The sequence below is a fragment of the Hyaena hyaena genome, unplaced genomic scaffold (assembly GCF_003009895.1).
Source record: "Hyaena hyaena isolate Hyena2069 unplaced genomic scaffold, ASM300989v1 scaffold_35, whole genome shotgun sequence".
In the NCBI taxonomy this organism is placed as follows: domain Eukaryota; kingdom Metazoa; phylum Chordata; class Mammalia; order Carnivora; family Hyaenidae; genus Hyaena; species Hyaena hyaena.
Genome location: NW_024080667.1, coordinates 4730440 through 4754093, shown reverse-complemented (window position 1 = coordinate 4754093; position 23654 = coordinate 4730440). Strand labels below are relative to the sequence as shown.

The following is a 23654-nucleotide window of genomic DNA, read 5'->3' as shown; positions in this document are numbered from 1 at the left end:
TTATTTCTGAGAGAGAGAGGGAGAGAGAGAGAGAGAGCAAGTAGGGGAGGGGCAGAGAGAGACACAGAATTCTAATCAGGCTCCAGGCTCTGAGCTGTCAGCACAGAGCCAGACATGGGGCTCGAACCCATGAACCATGAGATGATGACCTGAGTTTATGTCAGACACTTAACCGACTGAGCCACCCAGGCGCCTCCCCACCCCCTTTTTCTAATAACACGGGAGGGTCGGGACCAGTAGTGCTGGCCTCTGGGAGAAGAGGAGATGATTTTCTACATTCAACTCTGTTTGGATGTAGAGGCTTTCCACTTCTCCGCCTCCCCACCCCCCTTTAAGATTTCATGCCTGTAGTTCATCAGACAAGAACCAGGCCTCGGATCACCCTGCCCCAGCTGAGCCAGTACCCACAGCTCTCCTCTGAGTCTGGCTTTGAAAGAATTGTAACACAGGGGGCGCCTGGGTGGCTCAGTTGGTTGAGCATCCAACCCTTGATTTCAGCTCAGGTTATGATATCTGGTTCGTGAGTTTGAGCCCTGTGTCATGCTCTGTGCTGACAGTGCAGAGCCTGCTTGGGATTCTCATTCTCTCTCGCTGTCTCAAAATAAATAAACTTAAAAAAAAAAAAAAAACTCAACTTTGGAAGGGGCAGTGCAATCCCAAGATGAAAAATAAGAATTCTTGCATAAAGCACTGTGTAGTGAATAGTCTCCCTCCTGTCCTTGCCCTCGTGTGCCCATCCCCTCCTGCGTGCCCCACCTTCCCCAAATCCATGATCTGACACTGGTAATATTCCCAGGTCTCTCTCTTGTTTTGTTTCATTGTATTTATCGAGGCATTATTTCCATGCAGTGAAATTCACCAGTTTTAAGTGTCGGGTTTAATGAGTTTTGGTAATAATCCTGTAGCCACCACCACATCGAGTTGTAGAAAAGTCCCTTTGCCCTCACAAGCTCCCTTGTACCTCTGCGTCTCTCGGCCTCCCCTTCCCCACCCCTGTGCAATCACTGATCTGCCTTGTTACTTGGGTTTTGTCTTCTCTTTAATTTCATGGAAATCACAGTACGTGGGCTTTTGTGTTTGGCTTCTTTCACTTAGCCTGATTTTTTTTGAAATTCATTCAAGTGGTTGGCTGTATTGGTAGTTTGTTCCTTTTCACTGCTGTGTAGGATTCTGTAGCGTTCCACGGGGTGGGTATCTTACAGTGTGTCCTTTAACCAGTTTGTGAACGTTTGGGGTTGCTTCCGGGTTTGGGATGTTAGGAATAATTCTGCCGCAGATCTTCATGGGTAAGCTTTTGTGTAGCTGTGTTTCTTTTCCTTACTCATTTTTTAAAGACATAACAAATACGAATAAATCCTTTACTTTCCCCTCTTTTTAACGTGTAAAGGGTGGAGAATTATAAAAATGCTTCTACATCATCCCTGTGATTATTTTTTTTGAAAGGGCCTCACTATCAGACAGAGACTCGGATGAGCCTTTGATTTGGTCATGCCCTAGGATCCCAGGAGCCTTCCTGGCATCTAGAAGGGGGTGCCAGCCTGCGGGGACCTCAGAGGTGATGGAAGTGGGCACAGCTGCAGAGAGGATCGCTCTCTGGGTCTTATTACAACATTGCAACAGTGCTCTGCGGACCATTGAAAGGAGAGAGTGGGAGGCTGTGCTGGGCTTCGGTGGGGTCACCTGAGTATTTTAGTGTCAGAGTTAAATTGTAAAAGAAATTACCCTGTGCACTCATCATATCCTGTTGCAAAACTAGAAATGCGTAGTAGAGGTAAACTACTAGCCCTTTTATGGCCCTTCTGCGGAAGGAGCCCTGGTAAGTGGACCACTGACCTGTTTGGAAGCATGTTCCCTTTACTGACGTGGGTGGAGGATCGTGGGTAGAAGGGATGTGTTTGCTCAGAACACATTTAATTAAACTCATATTTACTTTGACCTGTCCTTAGTCCCCGTGGCCTTCTAGACCCCTACCTGACACCCTCTCTCCCCCAATAATACATTGTTTATAACTTTTTGAGGGAAATCAGACTTGATAAGAATATGCAAATTTGCACAAGAAAAGGAAGGCTAATGAAATCTTTCTGATCTTCTCTTAGGGCCACTTAGGAGACAGTAGGATTTAGTAAATCAGACTCACTGTTTAAGAAATTAAACATTGCTTAAGGATGTCTTCTGTCGACAGCCGTGCTGCCTGCCAGAACTTTCCGTAATAATGGGAACGTTCTGTATCCGTGCCGTCCAGCGCCCTTTAGACACGTAGCACTTCCATTGTGGCTAGTGTGATGGGGAACTGAGTATTTTGTGTTATTTAATTTTTATTAATTTTATTAATTTTATTAATGTAAATAACCAGGAGTGGCTAGTGGCTACGGTGTTGGGCCAGTGCAAGTCCAGGTGAATGTTGATTACCACTGAAAAAGTTTCTTTAACTTAAAAAAATTATTCTAGATTGTAGCCATAGGGAATACCATTAAGTGATTTAAGTGATTCCTAAGCAGATTAGGTGAATATGTTGTTTCATATCCAGTACTACTGCTATTTCACGTGCACTATTTTCACAGTACGTTTGCAGGTACCCTCTGTTCATAAGGTACCGTGACAGGTGCCATATAGGACAATTGGAAGTTAACTTCCCTTCCTTAGGTCTCAGTTTCCCTATCTGTAATGAGGGGGTGTTGGACCAGATGGACTAGATTTTATGATTTTGTCTTTAATAGCAATAGCACTTACTCACTGAACTCCCCTGTGTTCTTGGTGTGGTATTCAAGACATTAAGTAAATGCACTATCTCATTTATTTGTTTAGTTACTTCTTAATGTTTATTTTTGAGAGAGGGGTGATGGGGGAGGGGGCAGAGAGAGAGGGAGACACAGAATCCAAAGCAGGCCCAAAGTTCTGAGCTGTCCACATGGGGCTTGAACCCAACAACCATGAGAGCATGACTTGAGCCGAAGTTGGATGCTTAACCCACTGAACCACCCAGGTGCCCCTGCGATGGCTATCTTAAAAATAAATCTGTTCACTTAAACATTTAAAACTTAAAAAAAATTTTTTTTTTTTAGATTCTTACTTTATTTTTGAGAGAGAGACAGAGTGTAAGCAGGGGAGGGGCAGAGAGAGAGGGAGACACAGAATCTGAAGCAGGCTCCAGGCTCTGAGCTGTCAGCACAGAGCCTGAAGCAGGGTTTGAACTCATGGACTGTGAGATCAGGAACTGAGCCGAAGTCGGATGCTTAACTGACTGAGCCACCCAGGCGCCCCTAAACATTTAAAACTTAAAACAAAAACACCTCTTGTTTTTTTTTTTTAATGTTTTTTTTTTTTTTTTTTTTTTTTATTTCTAGGAGAGAGAGAGACAGCGTGAGCAGGGGAGGGCCAGAGAGAGAGGGAGTCACAGACTGAAACAGGCTCCAGGCTCTGAGCTGGCAGTCAGCACAGAGCCCGACGCGGGGCTCGAACCCACGAACCGTGAGATCATGACCTAAGCGAAAGTCGGACGCTCAACCGACTAAGCCACCCAGGCGCCCCAAAACACCTCTTGTTTTAAGTAAAAGTTCAATTAGAACTTTTTTGGGAGAGACTTTACAGTAGTGCTCAAGTTGGGGTCAGTGGCTGTAAGGGTTTAGGAGTGAGGTGAGGGGCAGGGTGGGCGGAGGCCAGCCCATCTAGCAAGCTTGTGTCCTCCACACATGCCCATGAAGGGCTTGCTTCGAACACACTCCTGCTGGGATACCCCTGCTCGGCTTAGGAGCTCCAGGACCTGGCAGTGGGCTGGGGGAGAGAGGAAGAGGCGCAGCTACGTCCTAAACCATTGTCTGGCTCCCTTGGCCGCCCTGAAGCGGTAGAGACCCACAGCGGCAAGCCTTGTTGTGTTGGAGCCAAAGCTGACCACCCATCTGCTTAGTAGCTGGGCAGCCTTGTGCAAGTCACTCCCCCTCTTCAAGCCTGTGGTGTTCTGTCCCTGCATCCAGCAGCACTACTTCTGGAGGCTTCTCCTGTGATCCACACTGTTCTGGGTGCCGAGGACGCGGCAGGGAGTAAAGCTCTGACTTCAGGAAGCTTGCGCTCTGATTGACGATGAGCTCTCCTACTCATCCTTGAATCTGAGGCGCTGATCTCAGTAAACTACCGCAAGGGGTTGTTTTGAAGAGTAAATGAGGCTAACCTAGCCCTGGGTGCCCTTCTCCAGAGATGACTGGGGTCCCTGGGGGCCAGTGCCCCCTGTCAGGGGGCGGATCTTTGGCTATAGCCCTTGGCTGCCTCCAGATGACCTTCGCAGCTCTTCCGAAGGGCCAGGACGCTCATCAGCTAATCAAACGGGCAGATGACGTGGATGAAGTCCCTAGCACAGTGCCGGGCCTAGGGGACCTTACAGTACATGATGTTTCTTTCTCCTGACCCCTTTTCCCTTTTTTGTGTAAAGAAATTCTACTCTGTGGGAACTCTGAAGTAGAGGCCAGTGGGCTGAGCGAGGAGTGGTGGGAAGTTTGAGAAAGAAGTGAATCAAAGCAGATCTCTCATTCCCTTTTTAAAAATACTTCAATTTCCTGTTTTTCTCCCTATAAAAGTAATACTCTATTTAAACAGCCTAGAGATGTGTGATTTGGAAAGTGGAACCACCCCGAAGTCCACCCCAGCAATGGTGCTAGGAGTGTGGTATATGTGTTTGTCTAGATGTTTTCTACTTGTGTGCTTACGTTTAAAAGACATTGTCCCCCTTCCACAAGCGGCTGTTCAGTCTGCCGTTCCCAGTTCCCAGTGCGCCTTCCTGTCCTTCAGATCCTGTTTTCTGGGCACCGGGAATCGGGGTCCCTCATGCAGTAGAAATGGTTGTGCCCCGAGGCCAGGAAAGGGAAGCAAACGCCCTCTGAGACGCTGGCCTGAAAGCTGGGGTTCTGGGGGGGGGATGAAAGAGGCCTGTGGAAGGGCAGGCAGAAGTGAGGGGAGCCCAGCAGCGGTGGAGCTGGCCCCCGCCGCATCCACCCCCTCGTACAGAAGGCTGCGGTGCTGGACTCTGCACTCGGCTTCCCTGACCAAGTGAAGGCCTTTCTGCCCTTTGAATTTGCAGCTTAGAAGTGCCACGTTCACACAGTGGTGTGCGGAGGCCTGCCCGTGGCTTTCAGAACAGGGCTCAGATGCAGTGCAATTGACTTTCACTGGCTGTTTTCTTTTTTTTTAAGTTTATTAAAATTTTTTTTTAATGTTTATTTTTGAGAGACACACACACACACACACACACACACACACACACACCCCACCCCCCCGCCCTGAAGCAGGCTCCAGGCTCTGAGCTGTCAAGCACAGAGTCTGATGTGGGGCTCGAACTCATGAGCTGTGAGATCATGACCTGAACCAGAGTTGGACGTTTAACCAACTGAGCTACCCAGGCCCCCTCTAAGTTTATTTATTTGAGAGCAGAGAGAGAAGGAGAGAGTGAGAATCCCAAGCAGGTTCCTCACTGTCAGTGCAGAGCCTGACTCCACACTCGAACTCACACACCACAAGATCATGACCAGAGCTGAAATCAGGAGTCAGTCACTTAACCAACTGAGCCACCCAGGCTCCTCTGGCTGTTTTTTTTTTTGTTTGTTTGTTTGTTTTGTTTTTTTAAATCAGCTGTTTCATGTCCTCTTAGGAGGACTTCCCTACCTTTTTGGATTACAGTTTTGTGAAGGTTGGTTTGCAGACCCATTGGCTTGTTTGCCCACATATGTGGAGAGGTTTGTCTACACTGGGAGGTGGGGGAGGCATAGAATAGGGACAAAAGCTGTGAATGCCTGAGGTTAGTAAAAATTATAAAACTCTGAAGCTGAGCCACATGAAGTTGCTGTCTTCGTAGGCCAGCAGTGGTTGGCATTGGTGGTTTCATATGGTTCAGTCTGATAAAGCTTCATGGTGAGAAGTTTGGATCGTAGAAGGGAAAATCATTGTTAAGAGTCTCATTTTTAATAACTTCTCTTATTTCTCACGTACATGTGGGTTTTGGTTCATTATGGTCATAGGCCACAGGTAGTTTTTTACCTGGCCCCCCCCCCTTTTTTTTTTATCCAGGAGCACTTTGTTTTTTATATTAGAGAGAGTTCGTGAATGTGAGTGGGGGAGGAGCAGACAGAATCTTTTTTTTCCCCCTTTGAGAGAAAGTGTGAGTGGGGGAGGGTAGAGGAGGAGAGAGAGAGAAAGAGAATATCTTAAGTAGGTTCCTTGCTTGGCTTGGAGCCCTACATGGGGCTCGATCCCACAACCGTGAGATCATGACCTGAGCTGAAATCAAGAGTCTGTGCTTACCTGACTGAACCACCCAGGTACCCCTTATCTTCCTTTTTAAAAACCAACATGACCAACAGGAAGCCCCCCCCCCACATCTGCTAGAATGACCCAGATCCGGGCTCCCCACCCCACATCTGTTACAATGACCCAGATCTGGCCCCCCCACATCTATTAGAACGACCCAGATCTGGCGCCCCGCACATCTGTTAGAACCACCGAGATTTGCCCCCCTCACATCTGTTAGAATCACCCAGATCCAGGCTCCCCCCCACCCACATCTGTTAGAACGACCCAGATCTGCCCCCCCTCCACATCTGTTAGAATGACCCAGATCTTGGTTCCCCCCCCAACATCTGTTAGAATGACCCATATCTGCTCCCCCCCCCCAATCTGCTAGAATGACCCAGATCCGGAACACCGACAATACCAAGTGCTGGCGACGTGGAGCAGCAGGAACTTACGTTCGTTGCTGGTGGGAATGCCAGTGGGACAGGCCCTTTGGAAGAGTTTGGCAGGTTTTACAAAACTAAACATACGTTCCAGCAGCCACGCTCCTTAGTATTTACCCAAAAGAGTTGAAAAATTGTGTCCACACAGAAACCTGCGCATGGGTGTTTAGAGCAGCTTTATTCATAATTGCTAAAACTTGGAAGCCACCAAGATGTTGCTCGGCAGGTGAATGGATAAACAGACTGTGGCCCATCCGGGTGGAACACTAGTCAATGCTAAAGAGGAAGGAGCTGTCAAGCCCTGAGCAGACACGGGAAACCTAAACGCACCGAGTGAAAGAAGCCGGTCTGAAAAGGCTGCCGTCCGCTGGGCCCAGCAACAGGACATTCTGGAAAAGGCACACTGTAGAGACCGTGAAAAGGCCAGTGATTGTCAGGGGCTTGGGGGGAGGAAAGGCTGAAATAGGTGGAGCACACGGGACTTCTAGAAACTTCTGGTGGAACTACTCTGTATGATGATACTCTGTGTGGTGGGTGTCTGGTGGCAAAAGACGACTCCGCGCCATGACGTCGTGTCGGTAGGGGTCCCTCCCTTACAACCAAGGCACCGCTCCGGAGGGGGCTGCCGGTCATGGGAGGTGCGTGCACGAGTGGGGGGGGGTTAGATGGGAAATCCCTGCCCTTCTTGGTTTTGCTGTGACCCTAAAACTACTCTCAGAAGTAAAGTCCACTCAAAACTTCTGTGACCTAGGACTCTGCCCACACAAGCGAGAAGTGTGCATGGCTGTCCTTCCTTAGTGTCCTTAGAGTGGAGCAGGTAGACACAGCCCTAACCTCCCCGACGTTGGTGTACGTCGCTTCGTGTTTTGCATTCTGAACAGCGTCACAGTGACTGCGGGGTCCTTCTGCAGTTTCCCTTGTATTTGGATTCTTCAGTAGGATGGACCCCCGGGGGTAGTGTCAGTGTGTCAGAGCGGGAACACTGTCACAGCCCTTGACAGATAACTGCCAGGCTGTCTTCCCAGGGTGACGGGCCGAGTCCTGCTGCCACCAGCAGTACCCATGTCTGTGTATTGCTTCCTTGTCGGCCTTGAGGCGCTTTTCGCCCTAAATTCCTGATCTCATAAGCAGAGAGTAGTGCCTCATTTAACCTCAATTGGTTGGGTAGCGAAGTTGAAGATAATCTGCTCACACGTGTGTTTGCTAGCCTCGCGCTCACGGTCTCTCCCTACCTGTGAGTCGTGTGTGTCTGCACACTCGTACCGAGTTAGAGAATTCTCCCTAGGTAGTAGTGCAAGAACAGAGCTCCCTTAGTGTACACGGTGGATTACACGGTGCCCTCTGAGCCGGCCTCTGAGCCATTGTTGGGGGAATTAGAGGTGCCTAATTAGTGCGGATAAAGCTGGATCCAGCACCGTGGGCCTTGTCGGCAGTCCCTGGGGGCTCAGCGGCGATTTCAGTGCCATCTTCCACCTTCAGTTGTTCTGTGAACTCAGCTGAAATTTGATCACATTACAGTATGGCTAAGGGGCCTAATTAGCCGGAAACCTCAGGAAATTCGAAAATTAAAGAGTCCATTAATCCCAAAGCCCCTCCTTTGGCGAACAGCTCCAATTCCCCTTTGGTTTGTTTGATTTTCCTGCTGTGCTTTAGCTCCAACAAGACTTGGGTAGAGTGACAGCCTTTCTGCTGGAACTTCCTGCCTTTCCAGGGGTTAAATAGAACCGTTTAAACCTCCCCTCTCCCAGCCCCACAGCACCGAGCTAATCTCTAAGTAATAGTTGGAATGCTGGTCATTGTTCTATTTCCTGGCTGCAAATCCTGCCCCATTAAGGTGAGTGTAATGACCCTGGTTCATGCCTCTTACATCTTATGACCTGGAGGAACAGGTGACCTGTGTAGGAGTGTCTCTTGCTCAAGTTGTGTGTACACATCCCCCTGCCTTCTGCCTTTGAAATGTAAATGGTTTTGTGTCCCGTGGATCCGCTGTCTGAGCAGTTCAGTGGCGCAGTACGCCGTTCCTTCCCCCTTCCCTGGTAGAACAGAGGGCCCCCAAGGGAGAAGCGGCGTAAGGACGTCATGTGGCTCGATGGACTGACATGTGGCCAGGCTGCACCTGTGAGTTGGTCTGTACAATGCGGTCATGGCCGGGTGGGGTGGGTCTGCATTCCGTCCAAGGCAGTTTTTTTTATGAACTATGGCAGCGACGCTCTAGGGAACTGAAGACCAGGATCTTGAGACTGGTGTCGTTGGAAAGATGTGCTTGTGTGACAGCCTTGTACAAAACGTGGCTGTGTTTGTGTGTGTGTGTGTGTGTGTGTGTGTGTTTCCTACAGAATACCTAATCCTGCCTTGGATTCGCAGCTGACCCCCATCTGAGAGGTTTTATTAGTATTCAGAGGTCATTTTTGTATTTCATTTGTTTTACTTCTCAAAGCTTTTCTCTCCTCAACTTGTTCAATTTATAGTGGTAGCAGATTGTTTGGTTGCTCTTAAAGTTATGAGCCTTGCATTTAAGAACCCTATAAAATGCAGGAAATTAGTCTTTATTTTTCTCATGTAAGCAGACTGCTCTGAGACTTTGCCCTCTTCATGGCTCGGGGAGATGGTGCTGGGCATGACCATGTTCGTGGACCTTGGCGTTGGCCAGCCCTTTTGGAAGACTTTAAGATGATGAGCTTGTCTTGACCCTCCGGTCACTGGGCAGATCATCGGTGGGCACAGAGAGGTCCTTTGAAATCGGCCTCTTTCAGAGAATAAAGTTTATTTATTGAGTTAAATAATAAGGGTGGATTATCACCAAAGTCTTGGATGCCATGAGCCCTTGGGGGCCCGGTGCTAGGCTGGCATTGGGTGCTTTTGCCATGCTCCACTCTCCGTAGCCAGGACTCAGCCCGGCTTTGGCCTTTGGCATTTCTTAGATGCCACCCGTTTCCTCTCTGCCCGGGTGGCATTGCCTGCGCCTGCCACTCAGTCCCTCAGAGCCACCTGTGACTGGCCTATGAGGCTCGTGCAGGCAGCCCCCATGGGCCCTTGGCTTCCTGGCTGCTTGGTCTGCATTTTGGCTTCCTCTTTGCAGGCCGATTCCGTGAATTCACAGTGTGGACTCAGTCCTGGGCCCCTCTCCCCTGTACTGGGGGTTGATCTCTCCATGAGGGCACCTGCTGATGGCCACAGTTTTGCACCAGCAGAGCTTGGGGCCCTGGTAGGGCGTTTAGAGCCATCAGCTTACAAGTGTTTCACCCAAATGTGGTCCCACCTTTGCCTTGCAGTCTCTAAGCTCTACTACTTGAACGACCACTTTGAAATCATTTGGAGAAAATTGGGACCTCTTTCCCGAAACTCGGTATGGAAAGCTTCGGCGTTGCGGTAGAGAGCACAGGTTTGCAGGACAGCCCAGACCCTGCTCGTGGCTGTGGGTCAGCTGCTCTCAGATCACCGAGCCTCCCTGCTCACTTGGGGTGACCACGTGTGCTCCACAGGGTCACAAGGACATAGCAGAGATTGTGCACACATGCTTAACACGGAGAAAACAATAGTAGTTGTTCGTTTTCTTCTATAACTTGGTAAAATGAAAGCCGTGGGAAACCCCCTCCAAATTTGCATGATGTCTTGTGGAAAAGAGTTTGTAGAGAGGAGGGTATGGCTATTTTAGAGTGAAACAGGAGACCTTGTAGGACTGACTCGCTCTCTGGGGGTCTGACTCAGGTGGCCAGTGTCTCATTCCGGGTCCTACCTGCAGGGTGCCTCATCCTTGAGGGCGGGTGTGAGTTGTAAATGTGGCAGACAGGGTGCGTCTTTCATATGGCTTTCCTAGCCAAGCCCTCTCTGATGCTTTTGTTTCTTTTTAAGATTCTGTTTTTAAGTAATCTTTACACTCCATGTGAGGCTCGAACTCAGATCCCAAGATCAAGAGTCATATGCTCTACTGACTGAGACAGCCAGGTGCCCCTCTGATTCCTTCCTTCCTTCCTTCATTTATTATTTTTTAAGAGAGAACATGTGCACATGTGCACAAGTGGGAAAGAAGGGCAGAGAGAATCGTAGGCAGGCTCCACACTCAGCTCAGAGCCTGATGCGGGGCTCGATCTCACAATCCTGGGATCATGACCTGAGCCAAAATCAGGCATTGAACACTCAACCGACTGAGCCACCCAGGCACCCCTGATTCCTTCACTTATTGCTCAGCTTTCATCTAGGACCTCCTGTGAGTGTGCCTAACCCCGAGGACACAGGTGCCACTAGATCTGGTACCTGCTCTCCAGGCGTTCCCGTCCGCATGTAGGAAACAAGTCTGCATTCCAGGGATGTGACGGGAGGCAGCACACGTGGGGTGGTCAGCAGTGCAGGTGCTGGAGCTGGCTGCCCAGGGTCTGAGTCCCACATAGCCTCTCTGTTCCTCACCTTCTTCGTCTGTAAAATGGGAATAGGGTGGTTGTTTGGAGGATGGGTTAATGTATATCACGTGCTTCTTGCACAGGCTCCCAAGAAGGGCGCAGTAATTGTATTAACATTGTTGGGACGCTTATGTGGCTCAGCCCGTCAAGCGTCAACTCTTGATTTAGGCTCAGGTCATGATCTTGTGGTTCGTGAGTTGGAGCCCCACGTCAGGCTCCGTACTGACAGCATGGAGCCTGCTTGGGATTCCCTCTCCCTCTGCCCTGCTCCCCCTCCCCCCGGCTCTCTCACTCTCTCAAAATAAACTTTAAAAAACCACCGTAGGAGGCATTGATTCAGCAAATATTCACCCGTGTGGTCAACCACACGAAGTCCTTGCTTTGCTGTGACAAGACAGATAATAAACGTGAGCCTTTCCAGAGATAAGTGCTGTGCAGCAGCAGCAGCAGCAGCAGGTGGTGTGCTGGGTGGGCAGGGCAGGCGGGTGAGAGCACCAAGAGGGAGGCAGCCGCGGGGGGCGGCCGTGCAGGGGCGCCGAGCTGGAGCGGGAAGGAGGGTCTGCTGAGCGATGCCGGGGTGCTGGGGGCCCGATGATGCAGGGCCTTGTGCCTCTGGTCTTATTCAAATGTAACGAGAAGACTTAGGGTTTTAAGCAGGAGGGTACCGTGATCTTATCTATGTTAGAAAATGTTATTTAGGCTGCTGCACGGAGCAGCGATCATGAAAGGCAGGGGTAGAGGCAGGGTGACCACAGGATGCTCAGTGAGAGGGAGGTCGTGCGGTGGAGGTGGACGGGATTGGCATTGGTGCAGAGTCCCGGGGCGGGGAAGTTGACGTGGACTCTGACTGGAAGCCACCTGGGGATTGTTCCCCCACGGAGCTGGTCATCCTCAGGCCTCACCCCATCAGGACGTGCTGACTCCGTAGCCAGTGCTCCTCCCACACCTCCCTGCAGCCCCCCACCATCTGTGCTGCACCTGTGTGCTGGTGGGAGGCTCGCTTGGGACTGGGGGGCAGCTTGCAGCTTTTTGTGTTCTTGGTGCCCAAGTAGATTGCAGAGTGGCGTTCACTGTAGTCACTGCCCTGGAGTCAAGCCCTGTGCCGGACCCGGGCAGTACAGAAGTGACGTTACCCTTGCTGTCCTGGAGCCTGCAGCCTGGCGGGGGAGCCCGACACCAACCGGGCAGTCCCGGTGCCCAGACGGACTCGTGCGGCTGCAGTGGGAGGTTGGCATCAAGAGAGGCTGTGCTTGAGTGGAGGGAATAGCAGCCCGTGCGGAAGGAGCCACAGGGTGCAGGCCCCGTGGCAGGAAGGAGCTTAATGAGCGGAGGGACGGAAGGAAGATAGGGGTGGCAAGGAGCAGGGTGGGAAATGAGCGTGGGGAGGTGGGCAGGACCCTCCTAGTTGCTGGAGCCTCACGTCGTTTTCCTAGGAGACTTTTTTCTTTAATTTTTTTTTAATGTTTATTGTATTTTAGAGAGAGAGAGAGAGCGAGCAGGAGAGGAGCAGAGAGAGGGAGACACGGACTCCAAAACGGGCTCCAGGCTCTGAGCTGTCAGCACAGCTGACTCGGGCTTTGAACTCAACAAACTGGGAGAATCATGACCTGAGCCGAAGTCAGAGGCTTACCCAGCTGAGCCACCCAGGCGCCCCTTTCTTAGGAGACTTTGAAGGGTGTAAGCAGTGGGGCTGATCGTTTGAGTCTTTAAGCTTGCTCTGACCCAGGTGTGGAGAAGGGAGGGGGCTGGGCAAGTGTGAGTCAGCCAGGAGACCACTGTGGTAGACCAGGCGAGACCTGGTGGCTAGGGCAAGGGCAGGGGGTGGGTATTGGGGATGGAGAGAAATAATAATAAAATAATACTTGTAATAATAAATGCTTCCTAGCTTTATTACTGGCATATAGTAAATGCTCAATAAATATTAGCTATTTGCATGATGGATACGCTTTGTTTGGGGTATGTTGAGGGCCTCAGTACTAGAGTTGTTCAGATAAGTGGGGACAGTAGTAATGAGATGATTTAGGGATGCATTATTTTTTATTCCCACACTGTCAGGGGCAGAAGTGTTCTCACCCTCTGGCCCCAGCCGGTGCCACGGGAGTGCTCCGCTCACCTGGAGCACCCACGTCCTCTCCTGTAGAGGGGGACAGTGGTGGTGTCAGCCTCACAGCTTTGCAGGAGGTTTCTACGGCTGAGGTGGAAGCACTTTGCAGGCTCCTAGGTGCCGCACACGTGTCGGTGGTATCCATCTGTAGTAGTTCATCCAGTATTATGTATTCCTTTCCATCCCTTCTGCCACATGTTAGTTGGGAGTAGGGAAAAAAGCTTTTATATTTTTGCCAATTCCAGGGTTGTTCCTCACATTCTTTTTTTTAGTGTTTATTTTATTTTGAGAGAAAGATGGACAGACAGTGGATGGGAGAGAGAGAGAGAGAGGATCCCAAGCAGGGTCATTGCAGACCCAATGGAAGGGGCTCGATCCCACGAACCCCGAGATCATGACCTGAGCCGAAATCAAGAGTCGGACTGTCAATCGACTGAGCCCCCCAGGCACCCTCCCCGCTGCATTCTCAAAGGCCTCTCATATGCCGACTGTGGCCGTGAGTTCAGTTCCTCTCATCCATAGTCTTCCCCATTTCATCTTTCTGTCCTGTGTCCCCACTGCCCCCCTTCCTTGTGCCACGATCCAACCTCCAGATCCCGCGGTGGCTACTCCTTGGGAACTCATGCTGACTCGGTGGGCATTTCTGAGCAGCTCGCCACCGAGGCTGATGGGTTCTCAGACTCCAGTGTCGTTAAGGCCGTAAAGTGCAGTGGGAACCGCGGCTAACGAACAGTGGCAGTCCCTCCACGTAGCTGACTTGGTGTGCGTGTCCGCCTGCCCTGCAGGGGACGTGAATTGAGCAGTGATAATTTTTGCAAACCCGATGACTCAGCAGCCTCTCCTTGGCACCAGCTGAGAGCAGTCTTAGCGTGCAGGAACGAGTCGTGGACTAGCAAAGCAAATTCCTACAAATAATAAACATCCCTTTCTATTATTCCAAAGATAAACATTAGAGATGGTGTCACCAGGGCTTTTCATAACCTTCTGTGGGCTCCTGACTGTTCTTTCCCAAAATGAACGTGTCTGCATTTTAGATACTTCTCTTGCCCCTTTATCCTTCAGAAGTACGAGATTTTCCAACAGAAGCCTCAATATTAGCCGGCATTGCTGGAGTATAAAGGGATAGTTTTTAAGGGTTTTTGCTTCCAAACATTCTTGTACCAGCTGCTTTCTTTCTGGATTGCGTGTTCTTGTGTGTGGAACAATCAGCTGAACCTCGCTAATCTCCCAGCCATCTTCGCCTGCTTCAGGGTGCACCTAGTCAAGGGCCACTCCTAAAGTGTTTAGTAAGGAAGATGGACTTTTTGTTATCTCATATCGACACTTTAAGGAACCATAGAATGAAGTTTAAAAAAATTTTTCAGAAGTAAACATTTCTTCTGCATCTGATTAACCCTGGCAGGAAGTCTGTGGGGAGGCGGGGAGGAACTAGGATGTTCGCATGTTTGGATTCCTGAAGCAGGGCCCACCCCTGCTGGGGAGCCGGGAGGCACCATCAGACCGGGTCCTGCTTCGAGAAGGCTTGCTGTCGGCCGCTGTGGAAGCACTCCAGCCACATTTGGGGATGCACGCTTGTTCTCCACGGCTCCAGACTGCAGTCCACCGCCAGGCCGTCAGGGTTCCCCATCTGAGCCCCACGAGGTTGGGCTTCGGCCCATGCGGGAGAAGTGGGATTGGTGTCTCCTGGCAGAGCGCACATTTACAAGCTACCACACCACCCCTGTCTAGGGTCTGGTGTGCCAAAATGGCCGCCACAGTCCTCCTGAAGTCAGCCCCGAAAACTAGACCGCTCCCAAGTATGGCTGTGGGAGGGGAGGGCTGCTGCTCGCTCCCAGGACTGTCAGCATCAATCTGTCTATGAACTTGGACTGAGTTAAGGACAGCTGGGGGGATAATTGAACCAGGTGGATCAGGTTTCGAGTGTGAACAAAGATACTGAGAATTGCCTTGTAATCATTTCAATGTGAGGCATACTCCCTTCTCCTTGGACCTTTAAGGAGTCTGAAATAGTTGAAAGGGAGCAGCCGAGAAAGAGGAAGATGGTGATACCCGGTCTGTCTTCACCTGGAACTTGATCTCAAAGGGAAGTGGAGATCGTGGAAGGAGCGTGGGCCCTGGGACTAGGCAAACCTGGCTCCAATCTTGGGCCGGCCTCTTCCAGGCACTGCGGCTCGGGGACGAGCCCCTGGACTGCACTTTCTTCCTTTCCCCTACCAGGGCGTAAGAAAGACTTGACTCCGTGTATGTTCCGTGCCTGGGGGGGTGGGCATCAAACAGTGGTAGCTGCTGTGGTCAGTGATGTAGTGGGCCTCCCGGAAAGGGTGTGATTATTTTCATGCCAGTCCAGTGCTGGGAGCCCCACCCATGGTCTCATTGCTTCCTGAACGGGCTCTGAGGTCGGGTGGTGGCAGTCCCATTTCACAGGTGGAGGAACTTGCCTGTGTGGTGGTGGTTGAAGTAATTCGCGTGCAAGTTTCGGTAGAAGTGCCGGGAACTGATTACAGGTGGTCCCCACTGCTAGCACACCCAAGGTCTGTCTTCTTTAAGGACTCAGCAGCGATAATAGTCATGGTCTCCTTTTGATTTAGTGAATTGTAGAAAATTAGAAAAAAAATAGAGTATAAAAAAAGGTAAAAAATTGCCTTAATCCCACCACTTATACAAAGTATTATTTTGGAGTAATTCTCTCAGGCCTTTTATTATTATCATTTAATGTTCTGGTAGGTGTAGAAGTAGATACTGTGGTGCTTCCATTCTGTTCTCTGCCGGGTGGCAGTGTAGCATGGCAGTTACAAACGTGGTTTTTGGAGCTGGGTTGAGTTCATATTCCAGCTGTGCCACTGACGAGTTTTGTGACCTTCTCTCAGTTCCATAACCTCTCTGTACCTCGATACTCTCATCTATGAAATGGGATTAATAATGGAAGCTGTTTGATAGGCCTCAGTTATGGGGACTGAATGAGTTAACACAATTTAACCACATAGAAAGCCTTTGTCAGTATTACTGAGTGTGGTTTCAATCATAATCATTACGTGGGCGCTTGGGCGGTGTCCGATTTCGGCTCCGGTCGTGATCTTGCGGTTGGTGAGTTCGAGCCCCGAATTGGGCTCTGCTGACAGCTCAGAGCCTGGAGCCTGCTTCAGATTCTGTGTCTCCCTCTCTCTCTGCCTCTTCCCTTCTCCCACTCTGTCTGCCTGTCTTTCTCTCTCAAAAATAAATAAGCATTTTAAAAAATCATAATTACATTTCCTTTATAAACCTGATTTTAGCTGTTATAACACACCGTGTAGACATGGGATAACTCGCCTGGAAGACCCCCTGCTGCTTTCATGGTCTCGAGCATGCTCGTGAGCAGCATGGGAATGAGGCCCAAGGTGTCTCCAATCTGAGACAAGATGCAGATCCTTGAAGAACCCTCTCCCTGTTTCCTGAGCTCCAGCGTCAGATTCGATTCACACCTTGTCAGACGAGTGCATTTCTTTTTCTTGGCTGTCGTCAGCATTACCGGGCCTCGAGACCCCACTTTGCTCTCTTTACTGGTTCTGGCCTCGGAAAAGTGTGGCCTCTCAGTCCCGCTCAGCGATACACAAGTGTACTTCGTGCCTGTCAGCCTCACGTCGACTCCAGGGTCAGGAGGTGTGTGGCGGCGGGGCTGCCGGGGTTTCATCTGCAAATGAAAACCACCTGGCCAGCTGCTCGGGTCAGATGGAAGCCAGATGGGGGAAGCTGGGAGGGGGCGCTGGGCAGCCTGGAGCGGCGTCCGCGGGCCCTGTCATCTCGGCCTCTCCCAGGCCTCTCCGGTCTGCGGGGGGTTGTGTGTGATCCGGCTTCTCTCCCATGTGCCCAGACAGGTCCGGGGTGCAGGGTTCTCCCGCTCGGGCCACAGCCAGCCCAGAAGATGTGACCCAGAACCTAGAGAGGTGACACACACGTCAGATCGGACGGCAGAAGAGGAGCAACAGGTGGCTAAGTGGCCATCGGGGTGGAAACTTTAACTGTCAGGCTGGGGGGAGGCGGCAGGGAGAGTAAATAGCAGGGTTAATGGAATCCACATGGCACACGGGCAGGAGAGGCTTTTGGATGTGAGCAGGGCCAGTGATTCAACCAAGAGAGGCCGAAAACAGTCCCCCCCAGGAACTGTGTTGGCCCAGTGACAACTTGCCGCAGACTAGGGGGGGTCAAGTTGAGTAAAGTTGGTCTGGTCTCTAGGCCACTTGTCATGCGAATCATTTGCAGTCGAATGAAGGAAAAATGCATTTGTGGAAGGTAAGGGATGGCAGAGCACTTTGCATTGGGTCTGAATTGTCGCAGCTGCTACCGGGATTTGATTCGGGATTTGATTCATGGTTCAGAGAGGGAAACTGCGCGGGGGGGGGGGGAAGGGGCGGGGGGGTTACCTCTGAACCTTGTGGATGAAGGAGGTTGCCAGAGTGGGAGGAAATGTGGGAGGGAGGAGAGGCGATCAGCCATTCAAACTGATTTACAACCAGGAGTGGGGTTTCTGCCTGGCAAAGGAAAACCCCCTCAGATAGAAAGTGCCAGGAGAGAAGGGTGTTCTGGTGTTTACTTCCGCCTGTGGAGCTGCCCTGGCATGCCCTTCCCTGCCGGCGCCGAGGCTCGCTGCCGAAACCAGGCTCGGCAGGTCTGATCTTCTGTTCGATTACTTGAGATTAGTTGGCTTCTTTGTCGGTAGACCAGGGCCCCTTAACACTTGATTGTCGGATCGAGTAGGCTGGCTCCTAACTCTCCAAAAGAAAAGCCCACCCTGCGTGGGGCTGGAGTCCCTGCCTGTGTGTTAGCTCCATCTCCCCTTTTCTCTCCCACCTTGGAGGAAGCTTCTAGGATGCAAGTGAGAGTGTCCTAATTAGAGAGTGAACATCCAACCTGTTCTCATTCTTTTTTTTTAAAATTTTTTAATGTTTTATTTATTTACTTTTGAGAAAGGGAGACGGAGTGTGAGTGGGGGAGGGGCAGAGAAGAGAGGGGGAGACACCAAATCTGAAGCAGGCTCCAGGCTCTGAGCCATCAGTACAGAGCCCGACTCAGAGCTCGAACGCATGAACTGTGAGATCATGCCCTGAGCTGAAGTCAGACGCCTAACTGAGCCCCCCAGGCGCCCCACACCTATTCTAATTCTACACTGTAAAAGACACTTTGTGCTGTACCTTGAATTACCTGCATCTTGCTTTGGCGGCCCCGGCTCATCAGTGTGGCCCAGCGTTCTGTCAGAGGCCTTCGGGCAGAGGAGCAGGGGGCTCCCTGCGGGCTGCTGTGGTGATCGGGGCCAGTTCGCTGTGCCCTGCCCTGTCGTGTCTCAGCTGAGCTCTGTCTGGACTGCTCTGCCCCTGACCTTGGGGTGGCCTCCCGAGGGCATGTCGTTACAGGTATCTGCCAGGTGAAATCATTTAGCTGGACTGCTGTGTCCACAGAACATTTTAGGAAGGCACGAAAGTCTTGTGGCTCCAGCTTCCTTACAGGTGGTGTTGGGCCCCCCTAAAGGACGATGCTTGGTGCTGCCCAGTGACCCTGTCTCTCTAGGCTAAGGTTTAAATTCACCGTTGTTGGGTTTTTCCCCTCTCCCGCTTGAGAACAAAGCGGCAACTGCTACAAAATCCTCATCTCCCAAAGGGTGAGAGAAGGTTTCCATGCTCCTAGGAGAGATTATTCTCAGCGAGGGCTGGGATGCACACCTCCTGGGGCCCACTGGGACCTGGGGGTGTCAGTTTTTGATGGGTGGGTTGTAATTTGGGAAAGCAGATTCAGCGTTAGAATGTTCCATCTGGGAAACAAAGCCTCGTTTCTGCACAGTGCAAACCCTAGAGACTAAGCTTAACAAAATCCAGTCGGCAGCCGGATCACGGGTATTTTAGAGATTGAAGAATACGTCTATAAAAATTTGGGAAGTTCAGAAAAGCAGGTAAATGAAAAAGAATCACTTAATTTCCCTTCCCAGAGAAAACTGTGTAACGTGTTCATGTATTATTTCTCTCCAGGATATTGGTTTTTTTCACCCTTGGTTGAGATTAAATATTTATATCCAACGATGCTAATTTAACATAAAATACATCATTTTCCCATGTTTGAAAGGACTTTCTCTACAAACACTGTAATGGTTACAGACTATTTGCTCATTTTCCCTAGAAGGGTATGGCCGCTTTAAAAGCTTTTGACACTTAATTGCCAATTACTTTCTAAAAGAATTGTACTCATTTCCATCGTTTCCAGCATCCACATTGCTTTGTTGTTCTGTGTGCCTTTCCTGTATTCTGTGACCCTCCTCTCCCCTTCTCCTGCACTTGGCTCATTGTCCCGTTTCTCATTTTCACTTTGGCCCATTTCTGTTCACCTTTGAGTACTTCCAGGGAGTGACATCGTGTTGAGGCAGCTTTAAAGTTTCTGTTGGATGAGAGCAGTGTTCTCAGTTTTCGTACACACAGCACATCCTGAACCCCGTGTGGTATTTGGCCCCTTGGGCCTGTGCTCCATCTCCACTGCCACTTGTCATTAAGGCCAGCCTGGCAGTCCAGCCCCCGCCTTATGAATGGCTTTTCAGGGCCAGGACTTTGCCGTGTCCTGTGTACAGTGGCACTGACCTCCGGCCCCCCACTCTCGCTCTCACACTTTATCTGATGGGCTTCTGTGAGCGGGAGGTGTGTCCAGTGATTCCTGAGAGGTCACTAGCTTCCTCTGCTGCGTCCACGTGGCTTTGCCAAGTGCTCTTGAGGGAAGCAGTGTGCACGGCCGCCCCCTCACGCTCCCAGGCGCCCAGCAGACGCTGTCCGGCAAGGGGCTTCTGGTCGTGCCCTGTCATGTTTTGGTTTTTTGCAGCTGCTTTACGGAGTTGTAATTTACGTATCACAGATTGGCCTGGCTTTGAGGGTGCAGCTCAGTTTTGTAAGTTTTTTAGTAACTTTAGAGTTGCAGAGCCGTCCCCGCGTTCTGATTTAACAATACTGTCCTCCTCCCCAGAAAGATTCCTTGCACCCACCCTTTTGCCATTACTCCCCGATTCCCCTCCTGCCCCAGGCAAACCACTGGTCTTCTCTTCTTCCTGGACGGGTCGTCGGTATGGGATCAGACGGATGGTTGTCTAAAGAAAATACTTGATTCTCCAAGTAGTGCTTGTTGGAAAACATCTGGTTAAATGCAGGCCCAGGGATTAGTTTGAGTTACCTTTGGGGAGTGATGTCCTCTGGGTGGTGGGACGGTAGGGGGCCTTTTTGCATTCGGCAATGCTTGAAGTTTTTATAGAGAGCCTGTATCACATTTAAAGTCAGAAGAAAAGGAGAAGGGGAGTGCATATTTCATTGCTGGAAAATGCAAAAAAGTATAAAGAGGCTAAAAAACTAATAGTCCTCAGCCATCCCCCCCCATGGATAAAACCGCTTTTACTTTGGTGCAGGTTGGGAGTGTTCCCCCCCCCCCCCAGTTTTCTCTGAGCATATTTTTAAAATCTGACTTTCATATTTAAAATTTGCATCCTTGCTTGTCTGTACTAGCGTCACAAAAGCCCTTTTCTCACCTAACTTAAAACACCATTGCAAACTTCTCCTTATATGATCATATTGATCATATAGTGGTTCGTGTAATGGTTCCCTGTATTTTATGTACACTGAGCGTTAAGGTTAGTTTTGCTTTTTGCTGCTGGAAATAATGTGAAATGAATGATTGTGTAAAAGCTTTGTGTAATAACGTTGTAAAACCCCTTGGGTCAGGGGGTTTGTACCTGAAAAAAATTCTCTCCCAGTTTGCAGCTATTTTGGCAAATTTGTTTTCTAGACGTCTTGCGTCACCTGCTCCTTGAAATTATTCTTTGGCCCCAAGGATCGGGTTTAGATTTCCAGGAGACGGCTCCTTTATGTGAGATCGAGGTGCCAGGTGGAAAGTGGTGGGGAGGTAAATGGAAGAGCCAAACCAGGGCCTCCAAAGATGGCAGTGCCCATGGGAGCCAGGATCTAGTTTATCTTAACAAAATCTTGTGTTTACTATCCAGACAGAGTGTAGGCACATTGTATTTTCTGTAAATAATCCCTCGTGGTTCATGGTTAGTTTTCAGTAAAGGTTTGTTTATGCATATGGGTGAGCGGATGCCTTCCTTATTTTAGAAGGGTCAGTCCGAAGAGACTTTTAGTCCGATTCAAGCCAGAGTTGCCAAGGGGTGGGGAGGCGCAGCATGGAGACAGACTTCAAGGGCACTTCTGGGAGCCTGCGGGCTCCACGGGAGGGGGTGCCAGTTACCTGGATGCCCCGTCCCCATTGGAGACCCTCCTGCCCCAGGCCTTAAGTGATCCAAAATCCGAACAGAGGTTTTTAACCTGGGATGTCTGGGGAAGGGAGAGGTGTGTGACCCCACCAGCTGTCTCATCCACATTGGGGTGTGTGTGCACTTGTTTGCGGAGAGGGTTACTTTGTCTCTGGCTTCACAAGGGGCAGGACTGTGAATACTCCAGACAGACTGGTGTCTTACTTAACAAGGGACACCCCCACTGCAGCTACTGCATCTGCACTGTGTGATCTTGGTCAGGTGACCTAGCCTCCCCGCACCTCTGTTTCCTCCTTGTGAAGTGCGTGCATGTTGGAGACACCGAGTCACATCTGCGTTCTTATTTGAATCTTGGCTCATAAAGTCTTTCAAGGAGCCATGGACTTGAAATTGAGCTGAGCAACCTTCTACATTCCTTCCATCAGAGTCTGGTGATGCAAGTGTGGTTCTGTTATACAGTATTTTGTTTATTTTTAAAATTAAAATAAGGGATTTTTTAAATTATTCATTACTATTATTTTTTTAAGTTGATTTATTTTGAGAGAGAATGTGAGCAGGAGACGAACAGAGAGAGAGAGAGAGAGAATCCTAAGCAGACTCTGCAGGCTCAGCACAGAGCCTGATGTGGAGCTCAGACTCCTGAAACTGTGAGATGATGACCTGAGCCGAAATCAGAAGTTGGGCGCTTAACCGACTGAGCCACCCAGGCTCCCCAAGGAATGGATTTTTTAAATCGTTGTAGAGAAGGATATTATTATTAGGGTGGGTTTTTTTTGTTTTGTTTTGTTTCTATTTTGTTTTTTTGAGGGCGAAAGGGCATGAAATCAGACCAGGGCTAGCCATGTACGCATTTACCCTTGTGTGCGGAATGAACGCAGATCACAGAGACCTCTCTCAGTGCAGTTGCTGTGAGTTACTGCAGCACCAGGGAGCGGTATTTCTGCCACGTGTAGAGGGAGCCAAGCTAAAGCCGGAAGCAATGGAACTTCCCTAAAACCGAACCAGAGTTGGAGATCCCACGGCACCCCCGGCACCCGGGGGCATCGGTCAGGAAGCCAGTAAGAGCAGGGCTCTCCAAATTGGAGTTTTCTGGTGACTTTAGAGGACCCTGTGTTTTTCAGTCCTTTAAGCACCTGGGCTGCTGCAGAGCTTTATGGGGGGGGCTCCTTTTGCTCCTTCCTTGGCCCGTGGCGGGGGTGGGGGGTGCGCTTCCCTGGCCCTACTGCCAGTGGGAGAAAGTTGCCTAATGTCTGGTAAATAGGTCTCCGAGCCTGCCTGCGGGAGCCTGGCTTAGTTGGCAGCTAGGGCTTAATGTGAGGGGTGTTGACTGATTTAAATTTGTAAAAAAAAAAAAAACCAGAAAAACAAAAAAAACCCTTTTATATGGAAAATGTCAAGCATATAGAACCAATGGCTTATCGCCATGGCCAATCTTGTATCTATCGCCACCCACTCCCCCCTCCTCTAGCTTAAATAACTTTGAATCAGGTCATCTGGTTTAGCTTTTTAGGTTTATTTATTTATTTGAGTAATCTCTACCCCCAGCGTGGGGCTCACACGCACAACCCCTGAGATCAAGAGTCAGACATTTAACCGCCTGAGCCACCTAGGCGCCCCCCACCGAGTTTAGTTTTAAAGAGGAATCTGGGTGACCATTCTGAGAACAGAATTTTGCTACTCTCTGTACCAAAGTCTAAATGACGGGTGATTGCTGGTTTTTGTTGTTTTGAAAATTGTCAGTTTAAAAACTTTTTTTTTTTAATGTAAAAACTCTAGCTTGTCCTGTGCTGAAAAAGCCATGCCTGCCCCGTATAACTGGAAATCACAGAGCTTATAGATAAGGAAGCCCCGTCTGGAGACACCCACTTTGGTGATTTTGGAGGTCCCCTGCGCCTGCTGCCTCTGCCTTCTGCTTTGCAGCCCCATCCGGCTGCCCCTCACCCAGTGTCACCACTGCCTGCGGCACTTTGCAGGGGTGAGCGTGCACAGGGAGGGTCCGAAGCGGTTCTAGAGTCTGAGTTCCTCGTGTGATGGTGACACACCGGGTGTTACGTTGTGCAAGAGGGGTGCACGTGCCTCTCACCACCCTCTGGTTGGAGACTTGTTCCTTACACGCATGATGATGGGTGCCCAGTGAATGGAGCTAAGCAGATGTGCTGCACCCTGCCCCTCCC

General features: G+C 50.1%; 1 protein-coding gene across 4 annotated transcripts in view; it reads left to right on the top strand.

The window, feature by feature from the left end:
• CAPZB (capping actin protein of muscle Z-line subunit beta) overlaps positions 1 to 23654 on the top strand; it is a 131240-nt gene that overhangs the window by 20194 nt on the left and 87392 nt on the right. The window contains exon 1 of one of the 4 annotated variants that reach the window (XM_039229016.1): positions 8781 to 8834. The exons of the other annotated variants lie outside the window; for them this stretch is intronic. Coding sequence (XP_039084947.1) covers positions 8796 to 8834 — 39 coding nt within the window. The 5' untranslated portion in view covers positions 8781 to 8795. Of the gene's footprint in view, positions 1 to 8780; positions 8835 to 23654 lie in introns of those variants that run through there. 4 annotated transcript variants of the gene reach the window in all.